Genomic DNA, 15,723 nt, shown 5'->3' on the forward strand with positions numbered 1-15,723 from the left:
ACTAACTTTATGAAGGGATCAGTCAACAGTCTGGTGGTATCTGAATAATTAGTCACAAACCTTTAATAATACCAAGCCTGCCCATAGAAACTGTCTCAACCACTTTTCTTTTCTTTTTTTTGTTGAGGCCACTCAACACACTTGCTTCTGTCTCATCTATTCAGGAATACACCTGCCCATGGCCCAAGTAGAAGCCTTGATACTGTACTAACAACTTTTTAAGTGAACACCTCTTTTGGGGAATCTGGTTCATCTCAAGAATCTCATGACAGCTCCTAAATGCTAAACATTAATGCCGCTGAACTGAAGTTCCAGCCACTATACCGCCACCAGGCCACCAGAGGGACCCGTCACCTGAATATGGAGCTCACCCAACTTATCCCATTTCCTGTTTTGATCATTCTTAAACCATGCTAATGCTAACAACTTGGTAAAGTATTGTTAATCTCGTGTTGTGTAACAATTTCTCTTTGTGTATCGACCTCGACATTCCCCTCCCTTGACTACACTTCTAGGTTTCCACCTAATTTGCCTCTCTGACTGCTTTACTGTGAACTACTGTGTACTCATGGTGTTTTTCTCAAGACAATAGAATTATTTGCAGCTGCCCCAATGATTTTTTTTTTTTATGTGTAGGTGATCCCAAGATTGGTGAATCAGACTGTTTATCCCAGTTTCAACAGTGTTCTAGAAATAAACAAAGATTAGCAGCAACACACGAATACAGGAAACTAATGAGGTCATGGCAACTTACTTCTCTGATTAGTCTTTTAGACAGCGGTCTTGTTTTTGCACAAACAATTTGACTTCTTTGTAATATTATGATGTAAAATTTGAAAGCTTTGTTTTGGTCTTTACTGTGCAATAAGCCACTCTTTGTGACATTTTAGAGCTGTGACACAGAATGCTTGTGTCTTCTTTTTCTATGGAAATCAGGACTTCTTGTTTGTATAGTTGTAGAGCATTGCAACAAAAAAGGCATTTAAATAGTCACACTGCGCTTTTGATAGCATTACTAGCAAACATAGACCTAGTTCTAGCTTGCAAAACATCATGTAGATCTCCCTTTATTAGATTATTCTGTATGTTTTTCTTTTGGTTTCCCAGTGGGTTAGATTTTATCTTAATGCTGCCAAAGAAACAGTGATGATGTTCTAAATTTCACAGTAAAGGCAACCTGAGGACCTCGTTCACCTCCTTTCTGTGTTTGATCCTTTGATCACAAATGTTGAGCTCAGTAGCTCCTACTTTTATACCAAAGACTGTAGAAAGAACATTTACTTATAATCATATACTCCAGTGCTCATGTTAGTTCTCACTCTCCAGTGTTCTGTATTGTTGAAAGATTTATGATCAAACTCTTGATGTCACACAAATAAAGATGAGGTTCCTCTTTTGAGTCTGGTTCCTCTCAAGGTTTCTTCCTCATAACATCTAAGGGAGTTTTTCCTTGCCACAGTCACCACGGCTGCTCATCAGGGATAAACGCACACCATTCACCTTCACTGTTGATTTCTGTAAAGCTGCTTTGAAACAATGTCTGTTGTGAAAAGCGCAATAGAAATAAACTTGACTTGACTTGACTTGTTGAAAATTGAGGATGTTGGGACAGCATTTGGTTTTGTCTAAACAAGGAGTCTGGAGACTAAGGAAAGGCTAACGAAAAAAAAATGGAAATTGGTTTTCACGCAGTTCACGTCATCATTTTTCAAGGATTAAGAAGGCGAAGTAAACAGATGCGCTTCGAAGAGCTTATGCAAGCAGTGAAGATCTTAATTTGAGCTGCTGAAGAAACAGTAATGATCCAGTTCTAAACAGGTAAAACATCAGATTTATTCACATTATTGATTATTTCATAAGGAACCAATTTAGTAAGTTGTGTAATTTTCTGAACTTTTCTGGGTCATCAATTGTAAGGATTTGGCAACACTTGCCTGGGTCGGCTTGTACGCTGATATCAATGGCTGGCGCTGGTCCTTAAACAACCTACAGTATGTTCCCTTTAGGCCGTGGTACCCTGGAGAGCCTAATAATGGTGCTGGAAAAGAATCATGTGTTGCTATAGGTGGATATAATTGTTGGTGGGATCTACCATGTACAGAACTGAGACCCATCATATGCTACGATGGTGAGTCAATGTCCTTAAAGTGATTTAGTTGAGTTTTTAGTTTGATTTTCAGTTGTATCTTGGTATCATATTTTCTGTGAAGACTTGAATCAACAAAGCCGTAATCATTTGGTTCCTTTTTTACAGCTAATTTGACTGGTTCTGCCAGGTTCATTGCCATTTCTAGACCTTACATGACCTGGCCTGAAGGTCAGGCTTACTGTCGAACACATTACACAGACTTGGCCAGCATATTTAACAGCTCAGACCACAACATTATAGTTCAAATAAACCCAGGGGGTGCCTGGATTGGACTATATAGAGAACCATGGAGGTGGTCAGATGGGACCAGTGCTTTAAACCTTTCATGGGCTGCTGGACAACCTGATAATTATGGAGGAATTGAAAACTGTGCAGTTGTTAATAACGGACTGTTATTATGCATCCTGCAGCAACCAGTACTATTTCTTCTGTCACACCAGTGAGTTCTTTTTTCATGACATTATAATAATAAATGCTCCTCTTTATGCACAGTAACACCTCCATCTACAATTTGTTGCAGTGTTCAGCGTCTTTTGTAAACATAACACAATATCCACACACCATCCATTCAGATGATAAAGTAAAGGAAGAAATACTAGATGAGCGTTTATTAGACACAATTTGTAAAATATTTTTCATATTTTAAAACATCCATCATAAAATTCATCTAGAAGGTGCATTGTTCTGAAGAGAAAATGTGTGTGAAAAGAGGTGTGTGTTGATTCTACAGATTTCCCAACAAGGAGTCAGACAGTGAGGCTGCAGGTGAAGTCTGATGGGAGTGTGTTCGATCCTGCTGTACAGTCATTTATTTTAGAGCAGGTGAGTCACATGATGTCACCAAAACACCCCAGTTTTTTTTTTTTTTTACTGCTCAGATTTTATTTATTCGTGTTGATAATGTGGATTATTTTATCAATTCTTGGCATCTCTCTGATACATATTCCTTTTTTGAGTAATGAATTCCTAATTCTGATCCTCAGATGAAGCAGAAAATGGATTAAAATGGCATGTTGGAGAACACCACCATGACCTGGAAGGTGCAGCCAAATGGAAACATCTTCAGTAAGAAAAAGAAAGATCACCTGTAATGTCTAAATGCTCACTTTTATATTCAAGCTCAAGTCGTTTAGCCTTAAATGATGGAATTTTTGTTGCCTTGTACTTATACATGTTTAATGACAATAAAGTTTAATCTAATCTAATCTAATCTAGTCTAATCTAATCTAATCTAATGTATAATTGTACTAGTTTGTTTCTGCCCCTATAATTATATGTAATTGCAAATATTTCATATGTAACCTGTATCTGCTGCAGGTGGCCACTTGACACAATGGTAAGTAGAAAGTCATAGAGGGTCTGTTCAGATAGTGGGTTTATGGTGTCACTGTGTCATAGAAAAGAGGATTTATTATATTGAAGATTTTATAGAGATTGTAATAGAACCTGTAAAAACTATTGTAAATAATGGGTTGTTCCTATTTCTGTCATTTTCTACTTTCTAACTTATTTCTCTGTATTTTGCTTATATTTTCTGTACATCGAAAATGTACACAATTTTTAGCATTTACAAAAAGGCACGGATTTTATCAATAAATAATAATGTCGACTTTTTATTACTGATGATCTCTTCACGTCTTTGTATTCAGTAATCAGGTGGAGATTTATGTGAAACTGCAATCTGCCTTGTCCCCCCCCCCCCAAAAAAAAAAAACCAAAAAAACAATGATTTTGTTTTGTCTGCATTCTTTGACTTTGACCTGATGTAATGTGAGACGCCGTCCTGTTCGTCTCTGGCTGGAACATGACTTGTTCTGCTTTGTGCTGCTTGAAGAATTTGGTATTGCATAAAAAAAAAAAACTACAGTCTGAAAAAAGCTATTAAACTAAGACAGGGATGGCAAAAAGTTCATGAAAGAGGCGGAAACTGGCTGCAAATGCAAAGTAAGACCATTTAATATAACAGACAAAACAATCCAACTCCAATGGCATTGGCAAAGGTCGGGTAATCAGAAAACAACATGCACTAGAAAAAAGAATGAGAATGTAAACAAGAATTGTGTTTCAAAACCTTGGAAATAGAAAACGCTAAACAAAATGCCTCAGTAAGAAAGTAACAAGTACAAACTGTACTGGCAGTATTTCCTTGTTAGAGTAGGGCAACTCATCCGTGAAATGTAAAAAGAATATCTTTAAACCCGAACAACGTGAGTGGCTTAATGGTAAATACTTTCTCATTCTCTATCATTTAAATGAGTCTAGTTTTCAAAATCTAACTGACTCACATCTCCAGTAGTATAAATATATATTAACCAATTACAGTATTTCAAAAAAGTCATAATGTAAGAAGAGAACATTCCCTTAATGCTGCAGCATGTCATTTTTATACAATGAGACTGATATAAATTACATTTACCAGGAAAATTTGCATGACCTGTAAACACAATTGGGTTGCAAGAAATGTTATATATGTTGAATAAAAAAAGTAATAAATAATTAGAATTTTAATTCCAGAACATAAAGAATAAGAGAGCCGAAAATATTTGTATCTTGGGTAAATTTGGCACAGCTCTTTGGGTTGATGCAGATATTGTGCTGTTTCTGTTCTGATAATTAAACTCACTGCAGACTGTGTAGGAAAGCTTTAGGTCAAGAATGGTGTTTTGGTGTGGAACTTTGGTGGCTTTGTTGTAAGAGCTTGATGAAATGTTTAACTTTGGAAGAAATGTGAATTCTGTGCATGTGTGTGTACATAAGCATGGACTTGGTAGAAGTTTTTAAAATTCACTGCTGTGTGAAAGGAGACGTGATCTTTCCCACCAATTCAGTTTAGCACACATGTTGCTGTGGACTTGATAATTAATGTCCAATAGTTAGTCCACTAGGGGGTGCTTTTATTTGACCTTTGATTCATTTTATTTTTTTGGTGACCTTTTAAAAGACAAAAGTCCTACGAGACTTGTTCATTGGTGTGGGACTTGGTGGCTTAGTGGTAAAAGCCTTACCTCTCAATGCGGAGGTTGCTGGTTCAAATCTGGCTTGTCTCCAAGTTCTGTGGTACATGTGATGTGAGTCTGTGTGTGGTGCAAGGGTCATGTGGTTGAGCAGAAGAGTGAGTCAGTGTGGGGCCAAAAAGCCTGAGGTAAATGGTACTTCATAGCCCCCTAAAAAAGAGGGGTGATAGATTTTTGCTGACAGTTTTGTATATATTTAAAAACTAAGTCAAACTTTAAATTTTTCGATGTATAACCCCCTACGTTTATTTCCTCAGCTTTTTCGGGGGGCAGCAGCCCGGATATTGCCTCCCCCCAGGCTAGGTTATGCCCTCCGGTACCTTCTTGGACAGCCTCCAACTCCTTCCACAATGCCCTCCGAGACCTTCCAGTTTGCTCTGGTTGTTAATCCAGAACCTTTCATGCAACTGTAGCCAGAACTTTCACATATATTCTGGAGACCTGGCTGGGGTTTGAACCAGCAACCTCTCAACCCAGAGGTAGAGCTCATCCAACTGAGCCACAGGATCTCTTGCCAGAGGAATGTTTTTAAGAGATTTTCACCTTTTTAATCAATAACAAAGAAGCAGTAATAGTCAGATTTGAACCTAAGATGTCACACATCAAAGACCATGACACTAACCACTGCACTGTGTTAACACAGCTGTGATGTGTGTGTGTGACTGGATTTTTGTCATGAAAAATGGCTCACATATAAGGTAAGGAGAGAGTGAGATTTGAATCAGGGAGGTCTCTCTGCAAAAGCCATGATGCAAACCACTTCACCGATTATGTGCCTCCTGCTTATTGGTCTTAAAATGGTTTTAAAAACTATATAAACTTAATTGCAAAATTAAATTGCAGTTTGAACCTGGGACCTCATATACCAGAAAGCAGGACACTAACTACTACACCACTTCAGGACAATTTGCAAGCTAGCTTATTGGACTTTTGTCAAAAGAAATGACTCTCAAAACCCAAAATTTAGTGATGAGATTTGAACCAGGGATCTCATAAACTAAAAACCATGACACTAACCACTACATCACTTCCAGGCTTGTCAAAATCTGGCTTATTCGACTTTTGTCAAAATTAATGACTTACATACACACAAATGTAAAGATAAGATTTGTTTGAAGGTAGGATTTGAATCTGAATTCCCCAGACTCCACAAGTCAAAACACGAACCACTACACTGCTATAGTAGCAGCACAACCCCTGTGTATTGGATATCTGTATTAACAAATGTTTTACTTAAAAATGAAATGTAAAGATGAAATTTGAACCAGAAATAGCAGGCAACAGAAACTATGACACTAATCACAGGCCTGGCCGCACTCTTGCTTATAGTTCCAACTTTTGTTGAAATGGGATTCTGTAGTTTCTTTGTAAAGCCCTTGTTTTTAAATTTTTAAATAAGTACTCTGGAAACCCAGTGGGTTTGACTTCATGTCACTGTCCAAAAAATGCTGCCTTCAAGGTTCCAGGAAGAGACAGAAATTATTTTATAAAAGAGAAATAATATTGTACATGCTGAATGTTTCATAACAATAAATTCCACACTAAAGGCAACCTGATGACCTCATTCACTTTGTTTCTGTGCCGAACTTTGATGACGATGGTCCAGAATTTGGTTTTGTTTATGTAAGGGGACGGCAGCCTAAGGGAAAGATGAGACAGATGGAAATCAGCCTGAGTAGTGTAGGACAGGAGAAGTAAGAAGATAATCTTTTTAGAGTGCTGTTTGCAAACAGTGAAGTTCTAAAGCAGTGGTTCTAAACAAATACCAGCTTTCTGACTTTATATCTCAGGTATGTTTTAAATCCAATTGTTTATTACTATTATTTAAATTTGGTCATTTTAATATTTTAACTAATTACATGTTTTTTCTTTTGCCTTTAGCTACCTATCTATCATGAAGCTGAATCTTTTTCTTCTCCTTTGTCTCACTGGTGAGAGCATTTTTTATAAACTACTGTTTTGCTAATCGATTGTATGGTTTACATGCAGCTTGTTACCAGTACATATTACTCTTATGTCAAAGGGAAGCAGAGTCACGATATCAGCATGACTGTAAAGCTCTCATGTTCTTTCTGCTTTTCCAAATACCAATATATTTTCTTATATACAGTATTTCTGTAAAGAGTAAATTCTTTAGATGCAATGTGGTAAGTGTTGTGAGCTTTGAAAGCCCACCATCACACAGGAGAGTCTGCACTCATTCATCTCCCAATGGATCTCATTTGACACTAAATAATGGGACCACAAATCTGGTAGATGTACAGTAGACCCCATGGGATTTAAGGTAAGCACTTTAAAATAACCAATAGAAGGTGCTAAAGGTAAGATCTCACCTGCTAACCTTTCAGAGTAGAGATTAATATTTGAACCAATAAAGAAAATAATTAAATCTCAAGATCAGTAAACTGGTCTGAGACCAGAATCCTAATTTGTAAGTCCTAGATTTCTGATTTATCAGCTACGTGTAGGGTCTTAAGTACAGGTTTACTTTAAAATAAAACAAAAACACATGGCTATGAGCACAGCAATGTGAAAGTAAATATCCGTGCTTTAAGCCAACATGCGCTACACGCTGCTATGAACAGAACAAGGGAGGAATCCCCCCCAGTGTGCAACAACGTGATATAATACAGAAAGTTACTCAGGACAAAAGTCTGATTTGACAAGCGTGTAGTTCCATGATTCCTCCTGTAGGTTTGCTTTTATGTTTTTCTTTTATTATATCCTCAGAGGAAGGGACAATATACTATATTTAAATAATCATTAGTTAAAATTGATTTTATGTGTTTTGTAAAATAAAATGTCACCAACAGATCTGCTCCCAGTTGCTGAATCCATCAATAGGACCGTCCCTTACCATTATGACCTGGTGATCACAATAAAAACATGGACTGATGCAATGAATTACTGCAGAGCAAATTACAACAACCTGGCAACAATCCTGAGTGATACTGATTGGCTAAGATTTGAAATCGAATCAGCACGCAAAGGTCTAGTGGCACCTGCCTGGGTCGGATTGTACAATGATATCGATAGCTGGCGCTGGTCCTTGAACAACCTCCCATTGAAGAATGTTACTTATACCAACTGGTACCCTGGAGAGCCTAATAATCTTAATGGACAAGAATCATGTGTTGGTATTGATGCACTTAATCATTGGTGGGACCTGCAATGCTCACAACTAAGAACTTTCATTTGCTACAATGGTGAGTTCATACCCTCATAATGATTTGTTTGGTATCTTGATATCAGATTTTATGAGATGTTAACATTTGGCTACATTTTTCACAGCTAAATTCAGTGGAACTGCCAAGTTTGTATTTATCAGTAGTCTTTTGATGACCTGGTCTGAAGCTCAGGCTTACTGTCGAACATATCACACAGACTTGGCCAGTTCTCTTAGCAGCCCAGATAATGACTTAATAATGCAGGTGAGGAATACTAAAGATGATCCCTGGATTGGACTCTATAGAGACACATGGAAGTGGTTAGATGGGACCATTGCTTCAAACCTTCCATGGGCTCCTGGAAGACCTGCTAATTATGGTGGAAATGATAACTGTGGATTGATTTATAATGAACTGTTTTATGATGTGTCCTGCAGCAACCAGTGCTATTTCCTCTGTGACACCAGTGAGTCTTTTCTTTCTTTACCTATTTTTGCATTTTTATTTACTCTGTTAAAAGAGAATAAAAATTAGCAGGGAGTGAAAATGAGATACTGAGACTGTAATGTTAAATGCTTCTGTTCATAAACACCTCCATGTCCAATTTCACACGTGTGTGTGTGTGTGTGTGTGTGTGTGTGTGTGTGTGTGTGTGTGTGTGTGTATATTCTACAGTTTTCCCATCGAGGAGTCAGACAGTGAGGCTGCAGGTGAAGTCTGATGGGAGTGTGTTTGATCCTGCTGTACAGTCGTCTATTTTAGAGCAGGTGAGTCACATGATGTCTCTGTCACGACCTCATTAGGATTTCTCACTACGAGAATGTCTACTTTTATTCAATCTTGGCATCTCCCTGTTTCCTTTTTCCTTTTGGTTTGATAAACTAAATCCTGATTCTGATCTTCAGATAAAACAGAAACTGGAGGAAAACGGCATGTTGAAAAACACTACAGTGACGTGGAAGGTGCAGCCCAAAGGAAACATCTTCAACAAGAAAAAGAAGGATCACCTGTAACGTCTTAAAGATCACCTTCAAGTCAAGTAGAATCAAAACTAATATAATAATATCGAAGCAATAATTTGCAGAACATGTCAGATGACAAGATTAAACTAAAGTAGTGGATTAAACACGCACTTTTCCATTTTACCAACATGATTTTAAAGTCAGTTTTTAATGTTGAGACAAAAATTTCATATGTAACCTGCTTTTGTTGAAGTGTGTTTGGTGAATATTAGTTAAATATAGACGACAGAGACTGTAATAGTAACTGTAAATACATTGTGTTCTTTCAATAATTCTGTAATTTTAATCCTACAGTTAAAAATATATGCTATTTTTTTTGTTTAAATCTGTTCCTATGTTTACCTTTATTTATTGGCACTTAGGATATATATATATATATATATATTATCATCAATACATTATTTAAAATAAGATTTTTTGTTGCTTTAAATGTTTAAAGACTTGTTCTGTCTACTGTGAGTAGTTTTACCGAGTATGAAAACTGGCAATCAATTCCAAAATGATAAGCAATGTCATAATCCAGTTGAACGTAAAGTTCATGTGAGTAACAAACAACATGGGAAATGCTAATCAAGGGCGAATCCAAAGCCTGTAACAATCAACAATAAAAGAATAAAAGAATTCAAAACCATCATGCATTCAGATTCCTGCTTTCAGAACCTGATTAATGCTGACATTTCAAGTAAAATGTGGGTCTCAGAAATATTGGCTCAAAACACCAGCACAGGTAAGATTGCTTAAAATTTGCGTACAGTTTTACATTGACAATAACATTTTGTGTCCTTTTTCATTTTAAGCTTTAAATCGTCTTAACTGTGTAATACGATTCTCTCTGTGACATTTAGACCTGAGAGAATCCTGACCTTATGATTTTCCTATGGAAAACAGGACTTCTGTTTTTCGAGTTGAAAAGACCAACTTAAAGACTTTTGATAAAATTGATAAAATAATTAAACACGCTAGAAATGGGCCACTTTTTATTTGCTAAGAAAATGCATTTAAATGTTCACAAAGCACTAATAATAACATTCAAAGTGAAAGAGGATAAGTAACTAAACATGAAAGTCTAGCTTTGACCTGCGTCTGGCCTTAACTACATCATGTAAATCTTCCATGCTGGTGTTGAGCTGAGATCTTTTTTGAACATGACCCAACCACACCACACCCTCCAAATGGCTCACTCTGGAAGTTCTGCTCTCTCTAAATCTTCTTCAGGTGAGTGGGCCGGGGCATTCAATGCAATTGTGTGATGTGGGGTCTAGGATGCTTAATGCAATAACCCTCCCACTCTATCAGGTACTTGAGGAGCCCATTTTTCATACCTATGCTTCTTAACCAAAATAACTGTCTGTTCATGATTGTTAAGAGGCTCAGGGGGGTTTCTAGAAGCAGTTCAATCTGAACGGGTATCAAGATGAATTGTTTTATGTAAAAGGGGACGTGTGTTAATTAAGGGGTACCAGTGAGTATTTTGGTCTCGTTTTATCTGAATATTTGCACAAGGAAATACAACAATGTGCTGACAGTCATCCAGCCCATGCTCACCAGGGCAGCATGGTCCAGTTCAACCAGATAGCACCAGATTCACAGTCCTGTTGTGGAAAGACAGCAAGCACATGAGAAAGGGGCTGAGAGGACAACTGGAACATGAATAGTGGTTAATGATGACTGCAGAAGCTTCACACCACCTCCCAGACCCCTCTGCTGGCTCCACCACAAGCAAACAGTGTCCACAATATGGCCTCCCTCCCCTCCTAGAGCCCAAGAAGGTCTCCTCTCCTGGTCACCTTCTCCTACACACTCTCAAGCACAGACACTCACTTACTACACCACCTCATCCCTTTCCCCCTTGGGGGAACCACCAAAGGGTAGAAAGTGTTACTAGCTTCTAGTAAGTATTGCTAAAACGAAACAGATGGTGGAACCTATGTGGTTTTAAATGGCAATCGGTCAGTCAAATTATTGATTATATCAAATCTTAGAGAGGCAGAGTCTATCAGAAGTAACAATTGGCAAAAGTTTAAGAATTTGCAAAAATATCATCAAAAATCTCAGAGAATCTGGAAAAATCTCTGTGATTTTGAATATAAATATTCAATGCCTGTGATTTTCTGGCCCTACGGCAGTAAAAACCAGGTATGATTTTTAAATTAAAATCACAGCATGGGCTCAGAAACACTTCCAGAAATTATTATCTGTGTATCATAGACAAATGCAGTTTAAGCTCTATCATTCAAAGAAGCCACCAACTTCTCAGGGCTGAAGCTCAAATAAAATGAACTCAATTATTTTTGGAAACTACAGACATCATGTCCTCCGGACTAAAGAGGAGAGGGATAAAACCCTATTGTTATCAGATTTTAGTTTAATAGCCTGCTTCTCTGATGGTATGGCATGCATTAGTGGTTATAGAATGGGCAGCTTGCACTTTTGGAAAGGCACAATCAATGCTGAAAGGTACAGATCTTTTACAGCAACATTTACTTTAATCCAGATGATGCCTTGTCAGGAAAGTTCTTGCATATTTCAGCAAGACAGTGCTAAGCTAAATCTAATTGTGTGCACGTTTAACAGCATCCTAGAAATAAATACCTTTAAGAACATCACCCAAGAACCTCCTCCTAACGGAATAATCAAGAATCTCCTTTGTCTACCACATCCGGACTCTTGTTCAGCAACAAAGCCAATGCAAGTAACCGTTTACCAACTATCTGGATGCTCGTATCAGTTCGAGCCCCTTTATTAAGGTACATTTTGATTCCTTGATGATTCTCATTAGGTTGTGGTCAATTGAGGTTAAACTTGCCATTCCTTTCTCTTGCTTTCTTCTCTTTCTTCTTACTCTAGGGGGTGCTGATCAACTGTAGCTTTCTACATGCTAAATTACAACTAGTACGGTATAAAGGGGGGAGTTGTTTCTTTTTTGGTCGGGGAGACCAGCTCTTACATTTTGTATTCCTAACAGTTTACACTATGACTTCTGCATGTGGCTGTTAAAATTTGGAAATGTGTACAGTTCTACATTGACAAATAAATTATGGAGATAAAAATTTAAATTATTGTTTTGCTCCCATCTGTAAAATCTGATAAAATCCTTCCAACATGAAGACATGTGTTACATGTAAATTGAACACTGTAGAACAGGGCTACTTTTTATTTGCCAAGAAAATGTATTCAAATAGTCACAAAGCACTTGTAATAACTTTCGCAGTCTAAGAGTGTAAAAAACTCCTTACAGGATGTTTTGTAAGAATCTAGTCTTGACCAATTTCTGGAATTTACCGTACCAGATCTTTTTTTTACCTTTACAATACTTTGTTGGTCCTTTGGAAAGTCTTTATATTGAAACGATTATAATAATCTGTCACAGGCCGGGGTGGCCTTCCCTCCCCTTCACAACGTACCACCTCGAGGAGTTACCCAGAGACACCAACAGACCAGACAAGGTAATTAACATCAAAAACTTGTATTTTATTTAGTTAAAATAAGTCCAATCTCAAACTAAAATCCACCGACTGATCCTCCTCTCTCTTCTACCGGGTTGCGTGGGAAGTTCGCACAACGATCCCTCTTCAAACGGACAGAAGCAAACGATGGAGCAGACACTGGTAAGGGTTCAGACAACAGTTCCTCTTCGGCCGGAAGTAAGTAATGGAACAAGCACTGATAAGGATTCGCACAGCAACTCCTCTTCGGCCAAAGATGAGTAATGAAGCAGACACAGGTAAGGATCCGCACAGCGGCTCCTCTTCAACCGGAGATAGGGGTTGCGGCAGGCACTGGTAGGAAATTGACAACAAGGGAAAGGGTTACTCTTCTCACAGGACAGCATCAATCATTTAAGTGTTACCTCTTTTTGGGATAGGGGGGAAGGATCGGGCAGGGGGTCATCTGACGCAATACAATAGTCCGTCGTAGATGGCAACCAGGGAGCTCTCTCGTTCCCTCCACGGGACGCACCCGCTAGCTGGGGGCCACTCCCCTTCCACAAGCCAACGGCCGTTGAAATACAGCGACGGACAGTAACTTCCTCACAGAACAGTGATGGCCGCCTCCACTGGCAGAGGACAATTTCTCTACGTTCACAGGACAACAGTGGTGAGTACAGGATTTGACAATCAACAACTAGATCTTCTTACCACAGAGCAGTGATGGCAGCATTCAATGGCAGAGGGCAGTTTCTCTATGTTCACAGAACCACAGTGGTGAGTACAGGTTTCAAAAGTCCACAGCTGGGTCTTCTTTGCACAGGACAGTAGTGGCAGCATCCAATGGCAGAGGACCGTTTCTCTATGTTCTCAGAACAACCGTGGTAAATACAGGATTTGACAATCAACACCTAGATTTCCTTACCACAGGGCAGTGATGGCAGCATGCAATAGCAGAGGGCAATTTATCTATGTTCACAGAACCACAGTGGTGAGTACAGGTTTCAACGGTCAACAACTGGGTCTTCTTTCCACAGGGCAGTAGTAGCAACATTCAATGGCGAAGGACAGTTTCCCTAGGTTCACAGAACAACAGTGGTGAGTACAGGATTTGACAATCAATAACTAGATCTTCTTACCGCAGAGCAGTGATGGCAGCATTCAATGGCGAAGGACAGTTTCTCTAGGTTCACAGAACAACAGTGGTGAGTACAGGATTCGACAGTCAACAACTGGGTCTTCTTACCACAGAACAGCAATGCATAGATCTCTCATAAATCCTCTTCAACTCAGACAGAATAGAGCTGCATTCCTGTACAGCATATGCTCAACACACAGCAGTTAATTAATTTCAGTTTGACCTTCAGAGACCACAAGTAGCCAACTGGGGAATGGGCAGACACAAAATTACAGTTTCCACACCAGTGCACAATTCAGTCACTTCAAATGATCACACGTGTTCACTTCACATTAGGCACTGCAACTCACATCAACTCACAGTGAATAGGGTCTCTTCTCGTGGTCCCGGCCGACTCTCTCCGCTCAACTGACAAACTGTACATCCAAGCTGTGTAGGTGGTCGACACTGCTCTCCAGCTCTTCCTTCTCTGCATACAGTCTTTCCCGTCCTTTAACGATCTGCCCTCTCGTGTACTGCTCGACGGGATCAACAACCAAAGATTTCCTCCAGTCTGCATCAACCCCAAAGATTTCGCTCCAAAGTTTTTCTTCCTCTGCTGCACATCAACCGGATCCTTTTATAATCCCCCTCACAATCCATACCCCTCGTGGCCCAATCTCAGCTCATTGCCCAGCTGCCACTCATTCCCTCATTAGCAAGCTCCGTCAGCCTGTTAACACGGAAAAACCCGGAACTGTTCTGGTGTTACATTAAACTCGCTCCCAACAAGAATGGGGAGGAACAGTTCCGCTTATTTGTCACCCCGTGACATCCTCCCCCACCAATCCGTTCTAGTCCCTAGAACGAGGCCCAGGGACCCAGTCTCCATATCTCACAGGGGGCTGCCCTCTGTTGTCCCGTTTGGAACGTCTTGCTGGCAAGGCGGGGTCTTCCCCTCTTGGTTCGACGTTCAGGCCCCTTGGAACCACTGCCCAACCTACTAAGGGTGGCCTAGGTGCCACCGGGACAGTCGGAGCTTCTACCATAGGCTTTGGATAGTTCGGACAGGGGCGGATTAAATTCCGATGTATCACCCGCTCCGGGCCTGACTTTCCCTCAGGGCGGATGGTATAAACCGGCTGGTCGGGACGTTGTTGACTTTGTACCACATAAGGCAGAGCCTCCCACCGATCACTCAGTTTGCCCTTTCCTTGGCGTCGATTGTCCCGTACCAAAACTCTCTCCCCGGGCAATAACGGAGCCTCTCGGGCCGTCCGGTCATACAGCCGCTTGTTCTTAGCAGAGGCTATGTTGATTCGATCAGTGACCCGTTCGTACGCCGAGTGGAGTCGAGGATGATGTCTGCCTACCCAATCCGTCAGACTCAGATCTTCTCCAACCCCAGCCGTTCCAAGTAGTAGATCTGTGGGGAGTTGCACATGTCTCCCAAACATCAGGTAAGTTGGAGCATAACCAGTGGTGCTATGCACACTATTGTTATAGGCCTGTACCAGCGCGGGAAGACTATCGACCCAATTACTCTGACGATCCGTATCCAACGTCCCCAATAGGCCCAGCAACGTCTGGTTGAACCGCTCACACCCTCTGTTTCCCTGGGGGTCATATGGCGTGGTATGCGTCTTTTTACACCCATAGAGATGGCACAACTCCCGTACAACCTTAGATTCGAAGTTTGGCCCTTGATCCAAGTGAAGAGTCTCTGGACACCCAAACGGCTGGAATACGATCTTCCACAGGGCATTTGCAGTAGTGGTGGCAGTCTGGTCTAAGGTAGGAATGGCCCAAGCATATTTTGTGAACAG

General features: G+C 39.8%; 1 protein-coding gene and 2 long non-coding RNA genes across 5 annotated transcripts; 2 read left to right on the forward strand and 1 right to left on the reverse strand.

Moving 5' to 3' along the window:
• Positions 1–1,927: 1,927 nt before the first annotated feature.
• On the forward strand, positions 1,928–3,270 carry LOC310721037. Its single transcript, XR_014531898.1, has 4 exons — positions 1,928–2,128; positions 2,255–2,588; positions 2,880–2,971; positions 3,133–3,270. It is a non-coding gene; the product is annotated as an uncharacterized lncRNA (long non-coding RNA).
• Positions 3,271–6,786: 3,516 nt separating this feature from the next.
• Positions 6,787–9,966, forward strand: LOC310721015 (C-type lectin lectoxin-Phi1-like). Of its 3 annotated transcripts, none has more exons than XM_083532212.1 (6): positions 6,787–6,953; positions 7,045–7,094; positions 7,977–8,369; positions 8,455–8,796; positions 9,006–9,097; positions 9,236–9,966. In XM_083532212.1, exons 2-6 carry the CDS (start codon positions 7,058–7,060, stop codon positions 9,341–9,343), a joined length of 972 nt encoding a protein of 323 aa, XP_083388338.1. In that variant the 5' UTR covers positions 6,787–6,953; positions 7,045–7,057; the 3' UTR covers positions 9,344–9,966. The 3 variants fall into 3 exon arrangements, with proteins under 3 accessions (XP_083388338.1, XP_083388340.1, XP_083388339.1); XM_083532214.1 differs by having other exon boundaries at positions 8,768–8,796; positions 9,236–9,923; XM_083532213.1 differs by lacking the exon at positions 8,455–8,796 and having other exon boundaries at positions 9,236–9,923.
• A 2,836-nt stretch (positions 9,967–12,802) lies between these two features.
• On the reverse strand, positions 12,803–13,563 carry LOC310721043. Its single transcript, XR_014531905.1, has 2 exons — positions 13,492–13,563; positions 12,803–13,131 (listed from the first exon to the last, which is right to left on the reverse strand). It is a non-coding gene; the product is annotated as an uncharacterized lncRNA (long non-coding RNA).
• Positions 13,564–15,723: the final 2,160 nt, after the last annotated feature.

Source organism: Silurus aristotelis (genome assembly GCF_946808225.1).
Source record: "Silurus aristotelis genome assembly, chromosome: 27".
Lineage (NCBI taxonomy): Eukaryota > Metazoa > Chordata > Actinopteri > Siluriformes > Siluridae > Silurus > Silurus aristotelis.